Genomic DNA, 19866 nt, shown 5'->3' with positions numbered 1-19866 from the left:
TGATACAACTCTTAATGATGTTGAATCCCACTACTGCCATGAGCTCAGTAGGTTGCCTTGGGTAAACCACTCTTCTCAGCCCCAGATGTATTGTGGGGACGATAATCACACTAACTTGTTTACCGCTCCGGGTGAGGCACTGATCTGTCTAGAAGAGTGGTATATAAGCACTGTTGTTGTTGTTGTTGTTGTTATGTTAGCTAATGGGAACAGTTCAACAGATAGGCCTTCTCTTCCCTTTTTGATTGTGAAACACCAAGCCGGACTAAAGTTTCAAACTTAAAACACAATTAAAATAGAAGTAAAGCAAAGTAAAAACAAATCTTAAAAAAAAAGATCTGGTGCAATCACCCAAGTCTTCTAGAAATGCCTGACTGAACAGGAGTCGCAGGCCAATTGGAGGAATATTTCTCTTCTTCTGGGTCAGTCTTTGGCCACTGCGAGGCGATCCTCCCTTCTGGCCTTGTGGACAATTTACATCATTACAGCATAAAGAAGCAAAGCTACCACCTACTCAGTGACGGCTTCCAGGAATATTTGAGAATATTTGACTATAGTCAAAGACTAGGCGGTTAATGAGCAGTATGTGACTAGTTGACTGACCGGAGTACCAACCCTACTTCAGAGGAGAGGAATCTGAGAGGGGGGCAGAGAGAAGAGGAGTGCTTGATCAGGAGCTGTGGAAGCAAAGGAGGCTAAAGTTGGCATATTGATTGGGAATCGGCAGCTTGGTCTTTGGCTGCCAGCCTCTGGTATTAATTTGTTTAGCTCCTGTGGAGAAAGGTGGGTCTCCTGAGGAGGGGCAGTCCTCGAGTTACTGCTTGCAGCTATCCTGCTAATTAACTGGGTCCCTTTTCCATCTGCCTGGTCGGCTGACGGCTCTTGTTAGTCACACACAATGTTTGTGACCCAAGCCCAGGGCCTTCAGACAGGTGCAGGCCGTGGTTCAGTTGGCTGCTTCAGAATCGCTCCCAGGCACAGAGAAGCCAGAGAAATTCTGGCAGTGCCTGGCTTTTTCTGTCCTCTGTGTGGGAGTTGATGGGGTCATTAAAGAGGCAGCTGGTCTTGGTTACAACTCGCAATCCCGCTCCACTTACCCTGGGGGAGAGATTCTGCAGCAGGCAGTTTGCACAGTGATGCTGTCAGGGATGCTGTCACAGGCCCTGCAGAATCCTTGAAGTTTGCCCCCTTGGAAATGGCACTTACTGGCATGCCCCAAGGAAACAGAGCCTAGCCTGACTCCAAGATGAGAGCTGCAGTAGCTGGCACAGCGGTTAAGTGGCTGGGCTGTGAATCAGCACTCTGGTGGTTGGGCTCCTGCTTCTGCCAGGCGGCCTTGGATAAGTCACTCCTCTCAGCCCCAGCTCCCCACCTGTGTTGTGGGGATAATAACAACCAGGGCTTTTTTTCAGCTGGAACGCGGGGGAACGGAGTTCCGGAACCTCTTGAAAATGGTCACATGGCTGGTGGCCCTGCCCCCTGATCTCCAGACAGAGGGGAGTTTAGATTGCCCTCTGCGCTGCCAAGCAGCATGGAGGGCAATCTAAACTCCCCTCTGTCTGGAGATCAGGGGGCGGGGCCACCAGCCATGTGACCATTTTCTCCAAGAACAACCCACTGAGTTCCACCACCTCTTTTCCCAGAAAAAAAGCACTGATAACAACATTGACTTTGTTCACCGCTCTGAGCATGGCACTAATCTGTCCAGAAGGCAATATAATAAGCACACTGTTATTATTATCATCATCAATTCTGCGCATTTCCCTTTTCTCCAGTGATAGAAGTCCAGGCTTGCTTTTATTTCTGTATACATAAATTGATGAGTGGCTTTCCCTGCTACTTACACTGGAGGAGCTAAAAACCACCAAATCATAAGATCAAGGTCCATAAAAAAAATAAAAAAATGTAAAAACTAAACACTAAGGGAACAAGGGGAACTTTTGGAAACAACGAAAAGCATGTCCATTTCCCCATTTCTACAGGGAGGGTTTGTGGCTTACTAGTAGACCATCTGTTTGGCATGCAGAAGGTCCCAGGTTTAATTCATGGCATCTCCAGTCCGTGAATTCAGTTCCTAGAACTGGAGAGACTAAAGCCTGAAATGTAAACTTCTGCTCTGTTAACTAGACACGACAGGAGAGGACCATACTCCTTCTATTTATACCAGGCCTAGCCAATCTAGATCCTTCATGTTGCCAGCAAGTCCCGTTGTCTGACATTGTATCTTCCCATTCCTTTCTGCACCCAAAGAGAATTCCAAGAAGACTCAACACACTCACAGTCCCAGGTGGCTCACCTGGCGGACAGCTGGGTCAGGCTCTGTGATTTGCCTGCAGGGAAAAGCTTACCAAGACTTAAGACCTTGGCCCAGGTATCTTACAAGCTCAGTCTCCTGCAACAGTTCCAGCCATGACTCAGTGGAAGAGCATCTGCTTGGCATACAAAAGGTCCCAGGTTCAATCCCCAGCATCTCCAGTTAAAAGGACCAGGCAGTAGGTGAGGTGAAAGATCTCTGTCTGAGACCCTGGAGAGCTGCCAATCAGAGTAGGCAATACTGACCTCGATGGACCAATGGTCTGATCCAGTATAAGGTGGCTTCATGTTTTTAAAAGGACCCTGCGCTGGAAAAATTCCCATCTCATGTCTGGATTCAGGATTTATTTATTACACTTCATTTCTATCCTGCCTTTCTCCCTAGTGGGCACCCAAAGCGGCTTACATCATTTTCTTCTTCATTTTATCCTTACCATATCCCTGTGAGGTAGGTTAGGCTGGGAATGTATAGCTGGCCCAAAGTCACCTGGCAAGCTTCTGTGGCTGAGTGGGGATTCGAACCTGGGTCATCCAAATCCTAGCTTGACACTCTCAGCGCTACTCTACACTACACTGTATTGGCACCCACAGTCATAACTTGAGAGTGCACCCCAAAAATATTCACGTTTCCCGCTTTGAATTTCCCTGAAGTAGGAAAGCAATTCGGAATAACCCGAATCCCGATGCGGTAAGTGTTGCTTTCAAACTTCACCCCGACGCTTTTTTTGCCTGATGGGAGGTGGAGGAGGGCGTTCCCTCCTCCCCTTCCCATTGGGTGAAAAAAGTGTCGGGGCTGGAAATTTGAAACTTTTCTTGCTGTTTGCAAATGCAAACAACTAGAAAAGTGCTGTGGCTGCTGCCACTTCCCCCAAAGCAATACAAATCACTTCAGAAAGCTTTGCTTCGGGATTCTCAAATTGACTCAGCAATGCTGGGGCCGATTCAGGAATCCCAAATCTTTCCAAATTGGGCCCGATTTGGGTTAAAAACCCGAATCGGAAACCCGAAGCACATATCCCTAGTCATAACGCTCGCACCTGCAGGACAAAACACTTTTTGAGAGCTAGTGTGGTATAGTAGTTCAAGTGTCGGACTAGGATCTATAAGACTCAGGTTCGGACCCCAACTCTGCCATGGAAGCTTGCTGGATGACTTTGAACCAGGCCCACATGTGCTGCCTTACCTACCCCACAGAGTTTTGGTGGGAAGAAAATGGAGGGCAGGAGAATAGGATACACCACTTTGGGTTTCCATTGGGGAGAAAAGCAGAATATAAATGAAATAAATAAATAAAAGCAATTCTCACCTCCACAGACACAGTCCCCCGGGGACCTGAGAATAGGAAGGCACTTTCTCACACAGTTCCCTTCTTGAGTCTCTGACTTTTTATAAATGTAGAGGGGGGATTGGGTAGGGATACATAAAAAAATGCCCCTCCCCTTTTCCTCTCCCCACCCCTATGGTCCCGCTGATGATGCATCTTTGTCAGGCGCTTACAAGTTCATGTTAATTTCACGCAAAGTGCCCTTGATGGATCTCTTGTTATTTTTGGTGAGCCGAGCCATAAATTTGTGACACATCTGCGGCAGCAATCTGTTAAGTGCACGTTGGGGGAGGGGGAGGGCGGAGAAGGGAAATTGTGTGTATGTGAGAGAGAGAGAGAGAGAGAGAGAGAGAGAGAGAGAGAGAGAGGACACCGCTGGACCATGGAGGTTCCAGTAAAAATGGCGCAGAATTCCCCGACTTGAATTCCAGATCTCTATCCTCTGCCAATTCCCTTTTGAGGTTAGGCCAAGAGAGAGAGAAAAGCACAAGCCGAGCAAGTTTGAAGCCATTTTACACATTCTTTTCTGCTGGCAGAATGATCCCAGATTAATTGGGAGTTAGGGCAAGGAGCCTGGGCCAGTTTTCCAAAGGACAGCTTTCTTTAGATGCTCCTTTCGATGTGCGATTGTCATGTCTTAGGCAGAATTCCCAATAGCTCATTGTTTCAAACCAAGATAACTCAAATCCAGTTGTGAACATTGCCTTTCTGCTTTAGCTTTCAGCTCTGGGTGTCTCTGATCACTCTGCCTCCTTGCCATTTGCAGACATGACAGTGGCACTGCGATGGTGTTTTATTCACAACTTGCGGGAGCCTCCCAATTGGGCAGAGAAGTTGTGGAGAAGCACCTTGCTGCACTGGCCCCTGGGCCAGATGAGGTGCACCCAAGAGTGCTTAAAGAACATTCAAAAGTTCTTGCAGATCCTTTATCGATCATGTTCCAGGCCTCTTGGAGGACAGGTGATATGCTGGAAGACTGGAGAAGGGAAATGCCAATCTTCAAGAAAGGAAAAAGGATGATCCTGGGAACTATAGGCCAGTCAATCTGACCTCTGTCCAGGGAAGATTAAAGGGGCCAGTCTGCAAGCATCTGACGGACATGATGATACGGGGAAGCCAGCGTGGATTTGTCCCCAACAGGCCCTGCCAGACCAACCGCATCTCCTTCTGTGATCGAGTGACAGGCTTACTGAATCGTGAGAATGCTGTTGATATAGTTTATCTGGATTTCAGTAAAGCTTTTGACAAAGTTCCTCATGATGTTTTGATGGGTAAACTGATGGACTGTGGATTGGACTTTAGGATGGTTGGATGAGGGTATGGATTTCTATTAAATATACAGATGTCACCAAACTGGGAGGAGCAACAAACACTCTTGAAGACAGGGATAGAATTCAATTAGATCTAAATACACTGGAAAAGCGGGCAGATTTGAGTAAAATGCGGTTTCACATGGATAAGTGCCAGGTTCTCCATCTTGGTAACAAAAATGCAAAGCATGCATACTGGATGAGCGACACATTTTTGGGTAGTAGTGTGTCTGAACAAGATCTTGGGATACGGGTAGATAGAAAGCTAAATATGAGCATTCCGTGTGATGCAGCAGCAAAAAAAGCGAACATGATCTTGGGGTGTATTAACAAAGGCATAGGATCCAAATCACAGGATGTCAGTATCCTACTATATACCACATTGGTCAGGCCCCATTTGGAGTATTGTGTGCAGTTCTGGAGGTCTCACTTCAAAAAGGATGTGGACAAATTAGAACGGGTGCAGAGGAGAGCAACCAGGATGATCAGGGCATGGAGACCAAGCCCTGTGAGGAAAGACTGAGGGACCTGGTAATGTTCAGTTTGGAGAAGAAGAGGTTGAGGGGAGACATGATTACTCTCTTTACGTATTTAAAAGGCTGTCACTTAGAGGAAGGAAGGGAGCTGTTTCAGTTGGCAACAGAGGATAGGACTCGAAACAATGGGTTTAAACTACAGGAGGGAAGGTACTGGCTGGATGTCAGGAAAAACTTCTTCATGTTAGGAGTAGTTCAGCAGTGCAATTAGCTGCCTGGAGATATGGTGGGTTCCGCATCATTGGCAGTCTTCAAGGAGCGAGCGACTGAACGGATACTTGTTGGGGATGCTTTAGGCTGTTCCTGAATTGGGCAGGGGGTTGGTTGGACTAGATGGTCCGTCAGGTCCCTTCCAACTCTATGCTTCTATGAACTGTCATGAATGGATACATTTCCCAGTTCACATGCTGTGGGATCAAACACAAAGTTGATAGACTTCTGCAATACGTGGACAGAATGCCCCCATAATGCCTGCAGAAGGCGGCACCCTCTCTGTCTTTTAGACCGGCCTTCTTTGTCCTCTGGCCTTCCCCTCTTCCCCTGGTTTTGTTGAGATGTTCTGCCTTCTAACCCTATCTCAGAGGTTCCCTTGCTGCCTTCTCCTGCCCATCTCCTAGTTCTGGCTGCTTTTCTGTCCCTTCCATCATCCCACCCTGCATCAGAATAGCTTGTCCAAAGGCAGGCAGAGAACCTCCTTCCTGCCCTTTCAGTTAGCTAAGCTGATTATTGCCAAGAATCTTCAGTTCCGCCAGCAGCAGCACAAAACCCCTTCAGGAATAAAATTTGCAACCGGACCAGTTTTGTCAAAAAGAAAATACAGCCGTATGTCAGAGTTCACAGAAACCTTCAGCCATCCAAGCTGAAAAAGTACTGAATCCTCTCAGGATCTGTCTTCGTAATTAAGATTCTATAGTGGGCTGTTGGCTTTTGGGGACTATCTTGCCAGTCTCTTATGGTGAAGGGCTCTGTGGGATCAGAATGCCTGCAGCCTCAACTGGTCACTAGGCATGACTTTTTAAAAATGATAGCATTATCCAGAAATAGCAGAAAGGGGCATTCCTCTCCTCTGGCGATTAGGTATTACAAAAACGTAGCCAGCAATCACAGTGTCACCTCTAGCAGCTCACTGAGTCCTTTATTGATATGCACCAGGTAATATTCCCTGGCCGAGAGCGTCCACGTTTTTCCTCTCCGTGGTGCTGCCCTGTACATAAATTAGCTCTTGCCTCCAGAGGGAGACTTACAAATAAGAGAGGCTGATTCTTGCATGAGGAGTCCCCCTCCCCAGAACGGAATGCAGGAATTCCACGATTTAAATGGGAGGATCCACCCAACATCACGCCGCTTGGAATCACTTGTGGGCTTTCCCTGTAAACTGGATCAAAGAATTGAGGATTGAGGCTCAGCAGTGATGGAGCATCCATGTGGATGCTCTGCACACAGCCACTATGATGAGAGGGGCGAAGCTAAGCTGTGTATTGTCCTCCCCTTTGGGCCATTTAAAGGGATGTTTTTCTTTTCCCAGGAGCCTTGCTGTAGCATTACCGCATAGCTCAGCTGGGAAAGGAGAGGGTTCTGTGGGAGCTGGCATAGGGTAATGGTTAAAAAGTTGGACTAGGATCCGAGAGACCCAGGTTCGAATCCTCACTCTGCCATGGAAGGTAACTGGGTGACCTTCGGCCAGTCACACACTCCCAGCCTGACCTATGTCCCAGGGTTGTTGTGAGGACAAAATGGAGAAAGGGAAAAATGTTTGGATGTGACTTTGGATCCCCAGAAAAATGGAGTGTAAATAAATACAATCCATGCTTTTGAAAAAGGGGGGAGGGGGCAGCATGTGGACGGCATTTCTGCCTACTCCTGAGCCATTTGCTACTGGGGTGGAGGCGAGTTTTTGCTCCCCCACGCCGAACCAGAAGGTAGATCAAGATGGGTAGCCGTGTTATTCTGTCTGTAGCAGTAGAAAGAGCAAGAGTCCAGTAGCACCTATAAGACTAACAAAATTTGTGGTTGCAGAACTAGTCAGATAGTGCCTGAAGTCCACAATAGATGGATGTAAAAACGTAAGCCCTGTGCAAAAGGAAATAATTGTCTCGGGCCCATTCAGCATGTCAGGAGAGAATCTGCTTCTTTCGGGCGGTGGTTTTGCAACGATGTCTGTGAGGCTTGGGAATCATGGCTTCTCAAAGATTTCTCAATGAGATGACTGGTATTTGTGGGCAGGCTGCCACTTTGGGTCTTTCTCCACAGCAGCTGGTTTCTAGGGCACAATGTCCATTCACACAAGGTGACGTAGCCAGCATGCAAGAACTCAGTGCATGTTCTAGAGTCTACCCCATAATCCACACAGGGGGGCTTGGCTCAGGGGTTGCTTGGCCCCTTGCTTCCAGCCCACTTGCAAGCCTCGTCTCTTTTACCTCAGGGCTTTGCGCATTCTGAACTTTAAGAAACAAAATTTGGTGATTGGCAATGCCAGGAGATACTCAATTTTGTGGGTTGGATCTTGCATCTCTGTTCTGATAATGGTGACTTCCCCTCTGCCCCCACTGCCCTGACGCAAGGATCCTCCCTGGGCACAACAATCTCTTCTGAGTTACAGGATCCAACCTGACTTGAATAAATTGTATATACGGGGTGAAATGACACAATATATCTCAATTTAATGTAAGTTATCCTGCAATTCCAGCTATTTAATAGCATTTGTCTTGAAAGAGGGCTCTGCTAGGAGGTCTACGTACTTACGAATGTGCCCTCAAGTTGCAAGCGACTTATGGTGACCCCCAGCAAGGGGCATTCAAGGCAAGTGAGAAGCAAAGAAGGTTTGCTGTTGCCTTTGTGTTCCCCCAGCCAAATGCTGATCCTGCTTAGCTTCTGAGATCTGACAAGACCAGGCTATACCATGCTGCCTTCCTGACTGCCAGGAGGTATACTGCCCCTGAAAAGGGTGGTTTGGTGTGGGGCAGCTGCCGCTAGTAGCTGTTACCAGACCGTGCTTCCCTGAATTTCTCATCCCTCTTCTTTAAACCCACAGGGCTTCCATGAGGCCGATCTGCATGTTGCATGAAAAAGTAGTTCATTTGGTTTGATGCTTTGAATTTTTTTTAAAAAAATGCACCCCTCTGGGTGCCATTTGTTTTTGGCTGAGAACGCAGCTTATAACCATTCAAATAAATAAAACGTTGCCTCTCCTAATCCTAGTGCCAGTAAGCTTTATTGGATGGCTCCGTGCTCAAGAGTGAAGAATGTGTCTCTGTTTGCCTCTGTTACCGCCCTCCCTCTTCCTTTATTCCCCCTAAGATGCGTGGGGCCTGACTGTTGATGCTCATATTTTCTAGGCTATAATGCCGGCTCTCTTTTCCTTTCTGCAGCCTAACTTCTTCTACAAAGCCTCTGGCTTAATTTTTGCCTAACAGGGTAAGACACTGGGAGATTCATGACTAGATTTTCCCTGCAGAAAGAGCTGGTGTGCAGGGGAACTCCTTTGGACAGGCCCTGTGGTGGGGCGAGAGGGGTGGTGGTGGTTTGGATTGATGGAACTACAGGGAGGTGTAGAAGAGCTAACACACACACACACACACCGCTCATAAACCAGATCAGATTTTGGCCCCATGCAGCTGCCTTCTAATATATATTTAATATAAAATATATTTTTATACATTTTTATTTTATTTTTTAAAAGCCTAGAAACATCAGTTGTGGGGGATTTCCCAGAATGTAACAAGACAAGACACTGGGATTTTCATTCCTGATTGAAACTAAGCTTAAGAATGTGTAACCCAGTAATATTCATTCAGTGGCCCAGTAATATTCATTCAGTGGCTCCTTGACATGTCCGCTGGGCTCTTCTGAGTACCGTTCTCCAGCGTGACACTCGTCGTCATGTTTCAGGAAATGGGCAAGGCCCCTGCCTGGTGGGGCTTATGGTTGGCAGGTGGTTCCTACCTTGGGACCGCTGGTGCCAAAAGAAAAGACAAGCTGGGAACCTCCCTGAGGTGTTGGCTGCAAGTCAGGGGTGGAAGTAAATGTGGGTTTTTTGGTCAATGGGACTTGAGAATGTGGCTCTCCGTGAGCCACAGAGCTGTTATAGCACAGTGGTTAAACGGCTGGGCTTGCGAATCAGCACTCTACTGGTTCGAATCCCACTCCTGCCATGAGCTCAAGTAGGTGGCCTTGGGTAAGCCACCCCTCTCAGCCCCAGCTCCCCAGCTGTATTGTGGGGATAACAATAATATTGACTTGGTGTACTGCTCTGAATGAAGGACTACTCTGTCTAGAAGAGTGGTATATAAATGCAATTGTTGTTGTGACTATTATTACTGGTGTAAGTGAACAGAGTACGTTCTTCCCCAGTTTAGCCTCCCTTCTCTCATTCCTCTCACCCTCCTTTGTGTTGAATCTTAGCTTGTGCATTCCTCAAGGCGGGGGACTGTCTTCTTTTCAGTTCTGCGTGAAGCTCCGTGCACAGGGACGACATGATCTCAGCAGTCAATCATCTTCAGAATGTGAAGAGAAGAGGTTTCCGCCCCAGTAGTGTGCTCAGCACACCCCTTACCACCACCCTACCCCTCTAATTGTGGCCTGCATCTTTCAGGTGGTGCCGTACACGAGGATCAGAAGGTGAAGACTCAGTGGCCACGGTCGGCAGATGAACCAGGAGTGTACATGGCACAAACAGGTAACTGGGGGGGGGGGGATCAGAAATTGTCCAAGCACACTTGAGATCTTTCCCTGCAGCTTTTATTGGTGCGTTTTAAAAAATCGAAATAGAAAAACAGTAATATTACAAAGGGAGAAAAGAGAGGTCTGATTATGTATTTAGAAATGCTGCTTATTCCTTTTTAATCTCCATTAAGGGCCATGATTCTGATTTGATTTGATTGATTTAGTTCATTTATGGCCCACTTTTCTTCCCTGTGGAGACCCAAAGTGGCTTACAACATTCTCTTCTCCTGTTTATCCTCACAACAACCCATTGAGGTGGGTTAGGCTGAAAGGGTGTGGTTGACCCAGGCTCCTCTAGCGAGCTTCCAGGGGAATTCAACCTGGGTCTCCCAGATCCTAGACTGACACGCTTGCTCTCACGCCATACTAACTCTCACTGGTAATGGAGTTCCCGCCATGACTTCCTTCTGTGTTACCATGGAGGCCAACTGGTGGGATGGCACAGTATCTAGATTTTCAAATAACTATATACAATAAAATTTCACCCAAAGTGAAATTCGAAGCAAATTTGGTGAATCCTCTCTGGATGTGTGCAAGGAATTTTGATAAAATTTGCAGCATTTCTTAGAGGGCTTCTGCTAGGGGGATTGGGAAGCTGCCCGTGCCATTTGCCTGCCCCGTAGGACAGGGGGTGGCCGGCCCCCCACGCTGCCTTTTGCCTGCCCCGCAGGATGGGGGGGGGCACCACAGATTTTGCCTCAAATGAAACAAATGGAAAGATTCCTTCTCCGATGGAAAAAACTTCCATTTTGAAAGGACTCAAAAGAGCTTTGATTAGGTTATCTAAAAGTGTCACAGAGGTTTGTTTCTTGACAGCATTTTAGTTAATTCCATTAGTGAGTTATGAGGGAGTAGAAAAAGGGCATTCCTCCCAGTGACACACAACAGCTCCTGCAGCCTGGGCTGGGCTACCCAGTATCTGGAAAGGTGACTGGTTTGGGTGGGAGGCACATCCCATAATCCCCAAACATGTCACTTATTTTTCTTCATAATAGTCAACGGCAAACATTTATGTACATGGGAGAAAATAAAGGAATGCTCCTTGGGATCCCATCGAGCTAAATTAGCCCCTGGTAACCCTGTCTGGTCAGGGGTGTGGAATTAGTCCTAATCAAGTCTCAAATTTCAGCCTGTTTTACTTTTGGTTGTTGTGGGTTTTCCGGGCTGTATTGCCGTGGTCTTGGCATTGTAGTTCCTGACGTTTCGCCAGCAGCTGTGGCTGGCATCTTCAGAGGTGTAGCACCAAAAGACTTTTGTCTTGTAAAACTCAGCAGGAGCCATTGAGAAGTGAGCTGTCTGCGTAGACCCATTCCATTTACATGGCTGCACCCCTCAGCTTCTTTCTCCCTAGTTATTTATTTAGGGCACTCTCAGATATGATAGAGTCCAGGAAGGAACTTATTTATAGACATAGCCTTTTTTTTTAGCTTGAGGATTTCAGGTTTTGTCGATATTTGCAAAAATGTCGCGCTCCTCAAAGAACAACCTCGTGGAGTGGAAGCGCCTGCCAGATGTTCTGCCTGGTATCGGGGCCTAAGCGTGGGACATGCTATCCATCAGCTTCTCCACTAGCCCCAATAATCACATGCATTTTAATTAAGATGCAGCCTCCGATGACTGCGGAAGCGGCATCTCGTCTTCCATCCCCGCCAGTCCCCTGAGCGCCATCATTTTTGTAGTGGCAGCGAATGGCAATGATGCACAGCCATTCCCCCCCTTCTCCTTGTGTCTCCCCTCTTCCCTGGTGCAACTGAGTTTAATTTGCTCCATTTATGAGTTCTCTTTGCACTTTCCTTGGAGACCCATAAAGAAAACAAATCTATTAATTGTTTAGTTCCTATGTATTTATTTAGCAAATTTATCTGGCTAATGTGAACGCCAGTCACTTTCCCTCTCCCCCACCCTTCTCCTTGCTTTGATTTGTGGTCTTTGGTCCATGCCACACACACAGGAAAGACGAACACAGAAAGGATCTGGGAAAGTTTAAAAGGATCCACTGTGGCACATGTGCAAATACGGGTTTTGGCAAGCCTTGGTTTTTGTCATCTGACCTCGTGTGGGGCAGTAGCTGGAGTATTTTGCTTGGGGGTACAAGATCCCAGCCCCATCGTCAGATCTCTGCTTAGCCACAAAATTTTCAGTGCTTCCTTGGGCAAAAATGATCTCATAGTGTCTGTTCCCCCTCTCCTACCTGCTAAATGCATGTGAAGATTTTCAAACAACAGCAAGGGCTAGCCCGAACATGCCAATGAAAGTTTTCAGAGCTTTAAGATAGGATGAAAAAATAATTTTGAACATTATTATTCTGAACAATTCTGAATATATGCCTGGTTTGGCTTGGAGACGTCCCAAGCAACCGTACTTCCTCACAGCACAGGACTTTTACTGACTGTTAGGAGGAGGGGCCAGTGTGGCGTTAGATGTTTCTCTGTAGCCTTGAGGGCTAGAAACTTGTGTAATAAAAAGAAAACTGCCCCTTTCAGGATCCTGCTGAAGCCATTAATTTCTAGATGGCACGATTCGAGTCCAGTAGCACCTTAAAGACCAACAAGATTTCCAGGGTATAAGCTTCCAAGAGTCAGATTCCTCCCAGGGAGCCTTTAAGGTGCTACCGGGCTCAAAACTTGCTGTTCTACTGCAGATTAATGTGGCTACCCACCTGAAACTAGTTTCTAGTTGGAGACCATTATTCATGATCAGTACTACCCAGATCCCCAGTTCTGTGCTCTTGATCTCCTTAGAAGTGTGATGCATCCCCCACACTCAGCTGTGGCTTGAGCATGTTATTCCCAAATAGTATCACTCGTATGTTAGCTTTAGCTTGCTACAGGCACATCTAAGAGTCACGATTTCCTGCCTTAATATTCATTTTATCCTCATATTTGAAGGACATTTTTCTCCAGCACCTGCTTCTCACAGTGATGCCCCTTTCGGCTAATATTTGCTTTCTATCTCTTGCTGTCCAGAAAATGTAACCCCCTCCTCTTTCTTCCTTCCATCTGTTCCACCATAATTTAAATGAATGCCCTCTACTTCAGACCCCTCCAATGACTTCAAATAGATCATCAAGTCTAATAAAGAACCAGATTGTTGTAAATGTCAGGCACCCGCTCAGGGCAGCGGAAAGGGAAAAGGTGGGTTATGTTCCTCCACCACTGACAGGGGCCAAACTAGATGATATGGCCTCCCAGGGACTGCTGCCATTTTACCACTGGAATTCTATCACTTTGCAAACACAAGATGGGTTAGTGTTAGTCTGTCTGCAGTGGAAAAGAGAACTGTATCTGAAGAAGTGAGCTGTGGCTCACGAAAGCTCATACCCTACCACTAATTTTATTAGTCTTATAGGTGCTACTGGACTCTTGCTCTTTTCCACTTTTACAAACACAGTAAACTGTGGAGTGGGGTGATGATGAGTGTCTGCCTGATATGCTAGCTCCAGTTGGAAGCCACGAGAAAAAATTTAGGATGGCTTCACACTGCAGTAAAAGATGCAGCCCTGATTTCCAGTGTAGGCCAGCCACATCTCTCCTGAAGGGTATTTGTGTTTCTGGAAAAGTGCCCTAAAGGTATAAAAACACAGCCATCGGAAAGGCTCAAAAGAAAAGCACAGAGACTGTTCTTTTTGAAACTCTTGACTTGGCGCCAAGGCTCTTTGAATGTTTTGCAGGAAGAGAACCCCCCAAGTTTGCTTCTGCTTTTGTTTGAGGAGAAATCCACAGGCAGCCTCAGAATTCGCAAGACATTTCTGTAGCTGTTCAAAAATTCATCTTCTCCCTCTCTTCTTCTTTTGGCTTCCTTTAAATTCCTCATATATTAAAGAGGAGACATGCGTGTGTGTAAAGTGCCGTCAAGTTGCAGCCGACTCATGATGACTGTTGGGTTTTCAAGGCAAGAGAAGGTGGTTTGTCATTGCCTGCGTCTGCATAGCGACCCTGGTGGTCTCCCATCTGAGTACTAATCAGGGCTGACCCAGCTTAGCTGCCAAGATCTGACAAGATGGGGCTAGCCTGGGCTTATCCAGGTCAGTTCAACAGAGTACCCACGTGTAGAAGATGGTGTGGTGGGGACGCATTCTGGGCTATACCATATAGAGCAAGTCTTGAGAAGCTGTTGTTCTAATCTCCAACAAAGGAGCTGTTCTGTAGAGCGGTGCTGAATCCCAGCTGGCTTACAGAATGGCTGTCATGTTCCTGAATATATTAAGCTCCTGAGTATCAAATCTGTGCCTCCCAATTTACCTTAGTGTCACCCACAAAACAGAGGGAAGTCCAATCCAAAATGCCTTAGAGCAATGGGCTGGATCTGATTACCTTTTCTGCTAGTAAAAAAGTGGGGGTCCTTTTATATACGTATGAGCTGTCAAGTCACAACTGACTTCTGGTGACTCCCGCAAGGAAATTTCAAGGCAAGCCAAAAGCAGAGGTGGTTTGCTATTGCCTTCCTCTTCAGCCTTCTTTGGTGGTCTCCCATCTAAGTACTGACTCGGCTTGGCTTCTGAGATTCTAGAATTCTGATTCCTAGAATTGATTATGTTCTGTTTCAGCATCTCTTCAACTCTGTATCGGACCCTTGCTAATGCTATGTCTTTGTAAACTTGTATTTATTTACCCTATGGCATTGTTTATGGAAATGTCCTTGACATTGTATGGAAATGTCCTTGATACTGTATAGAAATGTCCTTAATACTGATTGTACTAATCTCACACGATGTAATCCACCTTGAGTCTCAGTGAGAAAGGCGGATTATAACTGACATAAATAAATAAATAAAATAAAATAAAATCTGATGAGATTGGGCTATGCCATGCCACCTTCCCTCCAGAGTTCCGTTTAAGTATCAAAAAAGGTTGTTCTGGGGTCATTGGACCTGCATGAGAAGAACACTATACAGTAAGGAAGGGAGTTAGGGGAGCCCAAGTGAAAAAGCTGGTAGGATCCAACCCAGTGTGTGGTATGGGTGTATCACTTGACATAGAAGAAGCTAACAGAAGAGAGCACAGTTATAGCATGGAAAAATGTGGGACTTTATAGTGCCCATACCATCAGTGATTGGGGCAGAAATGTTTTCTGCTTCAGGACTGATGAAATGAACTTTGGGGAGAAATGGGTTGGATGAGATGCAGTTGAGTGTTGTGGGATGTAAAGCTTGCGCTCTTCAAAGCAACCCCTTCTTCATTCCTGCCCAGCCTGTGTATTTCTAATTAAGCTGTTTATCCCCAAAGACATTGCAAGTCATGGACATACTCTCCTTCAACGCAAACGGCTTCTGCTAAACCTGCCCCTGATTTTCCCACTGCCCAGAGATGGTGGCATACAAAACATTTTCTTTTGCCAAACGAAAGCCCTAAGCAAGGAAGGCAGACTTTAAAAGTGCCTTTCGAGTCTTTGACCTTTGGGATTACCAATGCCAGTTCGAATGAGACATGCATTTATTCAGCACTTGAGTCAGGACTAGAGATCCAATGAACGCCTTTTGCAGTATGAAATGGTGCAGTTTTGCAGTGTATTACTTCAGACTGTAAACACATTAAGAATGGCCTCCCATTTTTTAAAAATCTTGCCTGTCAGCCTATCAGGGAGAAAGGTTAATGAAGCCTTTTCTCTGACATTCTTCCTCATAACACGCAGAGGGTTTCTGTGTGGGGCTGCATTTCTAAATATGATCTCATGCCTGTAGTTTGGAGTGGCACTATAACTCTGTCTCCTTCAGTGTAAAGTACATAGAAAATCGATAACATTGAGGAGAGACTGTGTAGCAAAGCCATGAAACCTACAAGTACTATACTTGAGGTGTACGCTTCCCTGTTTCCCCTGCCTGCTTTTTTAAAACTTTTATTTTGATCCTTCATACCTGGAAATTATTGATTTGTACACAGTTTAAGGCAGGATATATTTTGAGTGCAGATGCTGTTTTTGCATCTGTACTATCAGCAGTATTCCTTGCACTAGGCAGGGAGCTGTTGCTGCCCTGAGTTCAGAACACGCTTGTTTCCTTTACCCTTTACAGCTTTCAGGAACGGTCGGTGTGATTCCCGAATCATTATTTCTCAAGTGGACTTGAGCTTCTGGTAAACAAGAATATAATTTGTAGAACAAGAGGATTCAGATCTGCTGCCACTGCCGCCTCCTCTATCTCTCCCGTGAGGGGGGATCCGTGCTACTGATAAATTGCCGTATTGGCACATGCAAGCAGCCAATTGGAAGTTGTGGTGCACAACATAACAGAGTGTTGGATGATTGATGAGGCAGAAAAATGTGGCTTCCTTCACACAGGACCCACAATCCCAGGGAGAGCCAGTGTGGTGCAGCGGTTAGAGTGTTGGGCTAGGATCTGGGAGAATCTGGGTTCAGATCTCCACTCGGCCATGGAAACTCACTGAGTGACCTTGGGCCAGTCACTCTTTAGCCTAACTTACATTGGGGAGAAAAAGGGAAGGTATAAATATCTAAATAAATAAATAAATAAAATCTCAAAGCAACATTGTAAGAACATCCTTGCACAAAGTATCTGGAATCCAATTTAGAACCCTGGATTTTTTTTAAAGTTTTTTTTCGGAAGTGTTTGAGAATGTTGCTCATAATTGGCAATTCAGGCACGATTCCAATAGAGAGTCATTCGCTTGTCCCTATAAGATTATAAAAGTTCTGCCTGTGATGGCTGGTTCAAACATGCATGTTGGTCACTGATTGCTTGCAGTTGTAATATCCAGTGATTACCCAAATGTGTGAACGAGCCACTGTAGAATGGCTGAAAAGATTCCTATTTCTAGTCTAGTGCTTTTCCTCTTGACTGGGCCTTGTTGGAACATTCAGCCTCCCCTTCCCTCTGTATCAACATACGAATTCAAGACCACAAACGTCAAGAGCATACGCTCAGCAGAGCGCCTCTCATTGGCTGTCTTGCTTATTTATTCATCAAAATGTTTCAATCCTGGAATTCCTATTGAGCCGTTCAAGGGGGGCTCCGATTTATAATTCAGATGATGAGATAAGTCACACATACACACACAAACACAACTGTCTCATCATACTGAATCAGACCATCAATCCCTCAAGGTCAGTATTGCCTACTCAGACTGGCAGCTGCTCTCCAGGGTCTCAGGTAGACATCTTTCACATCACCTACAGCCTGGTCCTTTTTAAAAAATGGAGATGCAGGGGATTGAACCTGGGACCTCCTGCATGCAAAGCAGAGGCTTTTCCACTGAGCCACAATTCCTCCCCAGTATTCATGGCTGAGCCAACCTTCTCTATTGTGTGTTTCTCTCTGTTTCTCCAGGAGACCCTGCTGCAGAAGAGTGGTCTCCGTGGAGCGTCTGCTCGCTGACCTGTGGGCAAGGCACCCAGGTGCGGACCCGTTCCTGTGTCTCTTCGCCTTATGGAACATTGTGCAGCGGGTTGTTGCGGGAGACACGGCTATGTAATAATACTGCCACCTGCCCAGGTAGGTGAGGAGAACAGAGAGGGTTGATGCCATTCCTCCTTCCTCTTCCTTCACCCCCCTTTCCCTCATTGTCTTGAGTTGCTTGCATTAGACATGCCAGTCTTTATTTTTAGTTTCTTAGTGTTCCCAGGATCTGCTCGGTTGGGTCACGCTGACCTGCTTAGGGACATTCAAATGCTCTTAGAAACAGAGAATCTGCCCCACTGAATATAGCCTGCCATTCCATTTTGTGTTTGGCTGTGGCTGAATTTGTTCCTGTTCAAGATGGGAGAGATTCATTAACCTCTTCAGCCCGCCTCCAGCGCTGATTCCGTTCTGATTCACAAGACGGGGCAAGTTAATAGTTCTAATTTGTTACAGATTAAGTGTCAGCCAAGTACTGTGGAAGGCTTGTCTATTTCTAGAAATAACTAGAATTTACAAATTTATTATTAACATGTTTTTAATGGATGCTATGTGATTAAAGTAAATTGCAGCCTTCATTCTTAAACCGTCTGGCCTTGGTTCTGCCCTCTGCCTCCCAGTCTTTTAAGGGGCCAAAGAGCAGAAAGGGAAATGGGTAAAAATCAGGTTACACTTTCATAATCTCTTCTGTCTGGGGCCAGTGAGTGAGCAGAAGCTGTCTTTCAAACTGGCAGCCTGGATTAATTTCTGAGTCACATTCCAGCTCGGATTCACCAGAGATTTTTAAGTACTGCTCAGTTTCTGTTTCTGTTCTAAGTTTGGATCAGGGGCATGGATCAGCCCCTATGAGTTTCCCAGTCTGATATAACCCTAGGAAGTCGCAGTTTGCCTTACATGTACTCAGTGGTGTACCGTGGGTTTGGAGTGCCTGGGGCAATTCCCAGGCTCCACACACACTGCATGATGATGTAACTGGAAGTGATGTCATCGTGCAGGGCACGGGAGCGCTCCCGCGATTCGGGCCACTCACCTCCCCACCCCCATCAGGCAGCCCTCCACAGCAGCCACCTGCGCCGCTGCCGCCTGCTCGGCGTGCTCCTCAGCTGGATGGCCAGCTCAGCACCCAGTGAGCCAGCCACCCCATCAGTGCGGCAGGCAGCCAGGGCACTGGGTGGCCTCATGAAGAGCATAGGCTGTCCTCGACACAGCGTCCCCCCCCCCAAATTATGCACCCAGGGTGACTGCCCCTCGTGCCCCCCCACGCTATGCCACTGCGTGTACTGATGGTTATATGTTGGTTTCTGGAGTGAGGCAAACAGCAATTCCCTGGGGTCATTTCCGATTGCGAAAATGACAGAAGAAGGGAGCCTCAAGTCCCTTTTATCAGAACACTGCGGTGCTGATCCAAATTGGGCCCAAGCATCCCTGGGAATTGATTTTGGAGCACAGAATTTGCAAGACATGCCTGATTTTAAGTCCTCATGGCAGACCTAGGGAGGATGCCAGGAAAATGTAACAAATGTATGCCCAAAGGTCTTTCCCAATACTCGTTATCTGAGATCTGCTAACTGGAGATGTTGCCAGGGGTTGAAACTGAGCCCATCTACATGCAAACCATGTTCTGTGTACTACTGAGCCACTGTTCCTCCCACAAGGTTATTGACAACTGATAACACATAGCATGCCTTTTAAGATGTAGTCAGAAGAACCAGATAGCAGGCCTCCATCCGAAGATTCTTCAGGGGCAGCCCTGGGGAAATATCCTTTTTGCGTTACACGCCACGTTCATACGGTACAGAACTGCCTTTGCCATTTTTTCATAAAAACAAAAAGATCTTCCTCGTAAGACCGTGTTTTAGTGTCGCTTCTGGGAAGCGTCCTCGATCTCTCTTCTTTTGGTAAGGTCCTAGAGTAGCTTTTGCAACCCGTGGGGAAACTGATGGAACTTTTTCCAGGCACTGCTTTGAGTATCTCTAATTTTAAAGGAAGTTGAAGAGTTTGTGCCTTAATTAGTATTCAGGGCCTGGGATAGCTAATCGATGGAAGATCACCATCAGCTTGAAAAATCTCATTCCTGTCTGAAAACACAGTGCAGAGTTGAAAGAGGCGCTGCTTGTGAGGTCATTAAAAATTGGTTGTCTCCCCCACTGCTCTCCCCCTCCCCATTTAATTTGTATCAATAAATTAAATTCCCTGTATTTTTCATTGGACTTTGTAGGTGAGAAAGGCTTTCCCTGAGGTTCCCATCCCCTTCTGAAGTTCTCTCCCACGTTTTGTTCCAGGAATCTTTTCAAGTACACAGTTTGCTAG

The 19866-nt window shown here is 46.4% G+C and overlaps 1 protein-coding gene across 1 annotated transcript in view; it reads left to right on the top strand.

The window, feature by feature from the left end:
- Positions 1–19866, top strand: part of ADGRB2 (adhesion G protein-coupled receptor B2) — a 114577-nt gene that overhangs the window by 15478 nt on the left and 79233 nt on the right. The window contains exons 2-3 of the mRNA XM_054999374.1: positions 10075–10158; positions 17488–17652. Coding sequence (XP_054855349.1) covers positions 10075–10158; positions 17488–17652 — 249 coding nt within the window. The remainder of the gene's footprint in view (positions 1–10074; positions 10159–17487; positions 17653–19866) is intronic.

This window comes from Eublepharis macularius, chromosome 15 (genome assembly GCF_028583425.1).
Source record: "Eublepharis macularius isolate TG4126 chromosome 15, MPM_Emac_v1.0, whole genome shotgun sequence".
Lineage (NCBI taxonomy): Eukaryota > Metazoa > Chordata > Lepidosauria > Squamata > Eublepharidae > Eublepharis > Eublepharis macularius.
The sequence above is the reverse complement of the archived record's forward strand: the minus strand, read 5'-3'. Positions and strand labels throughout refer to the sequence as shown.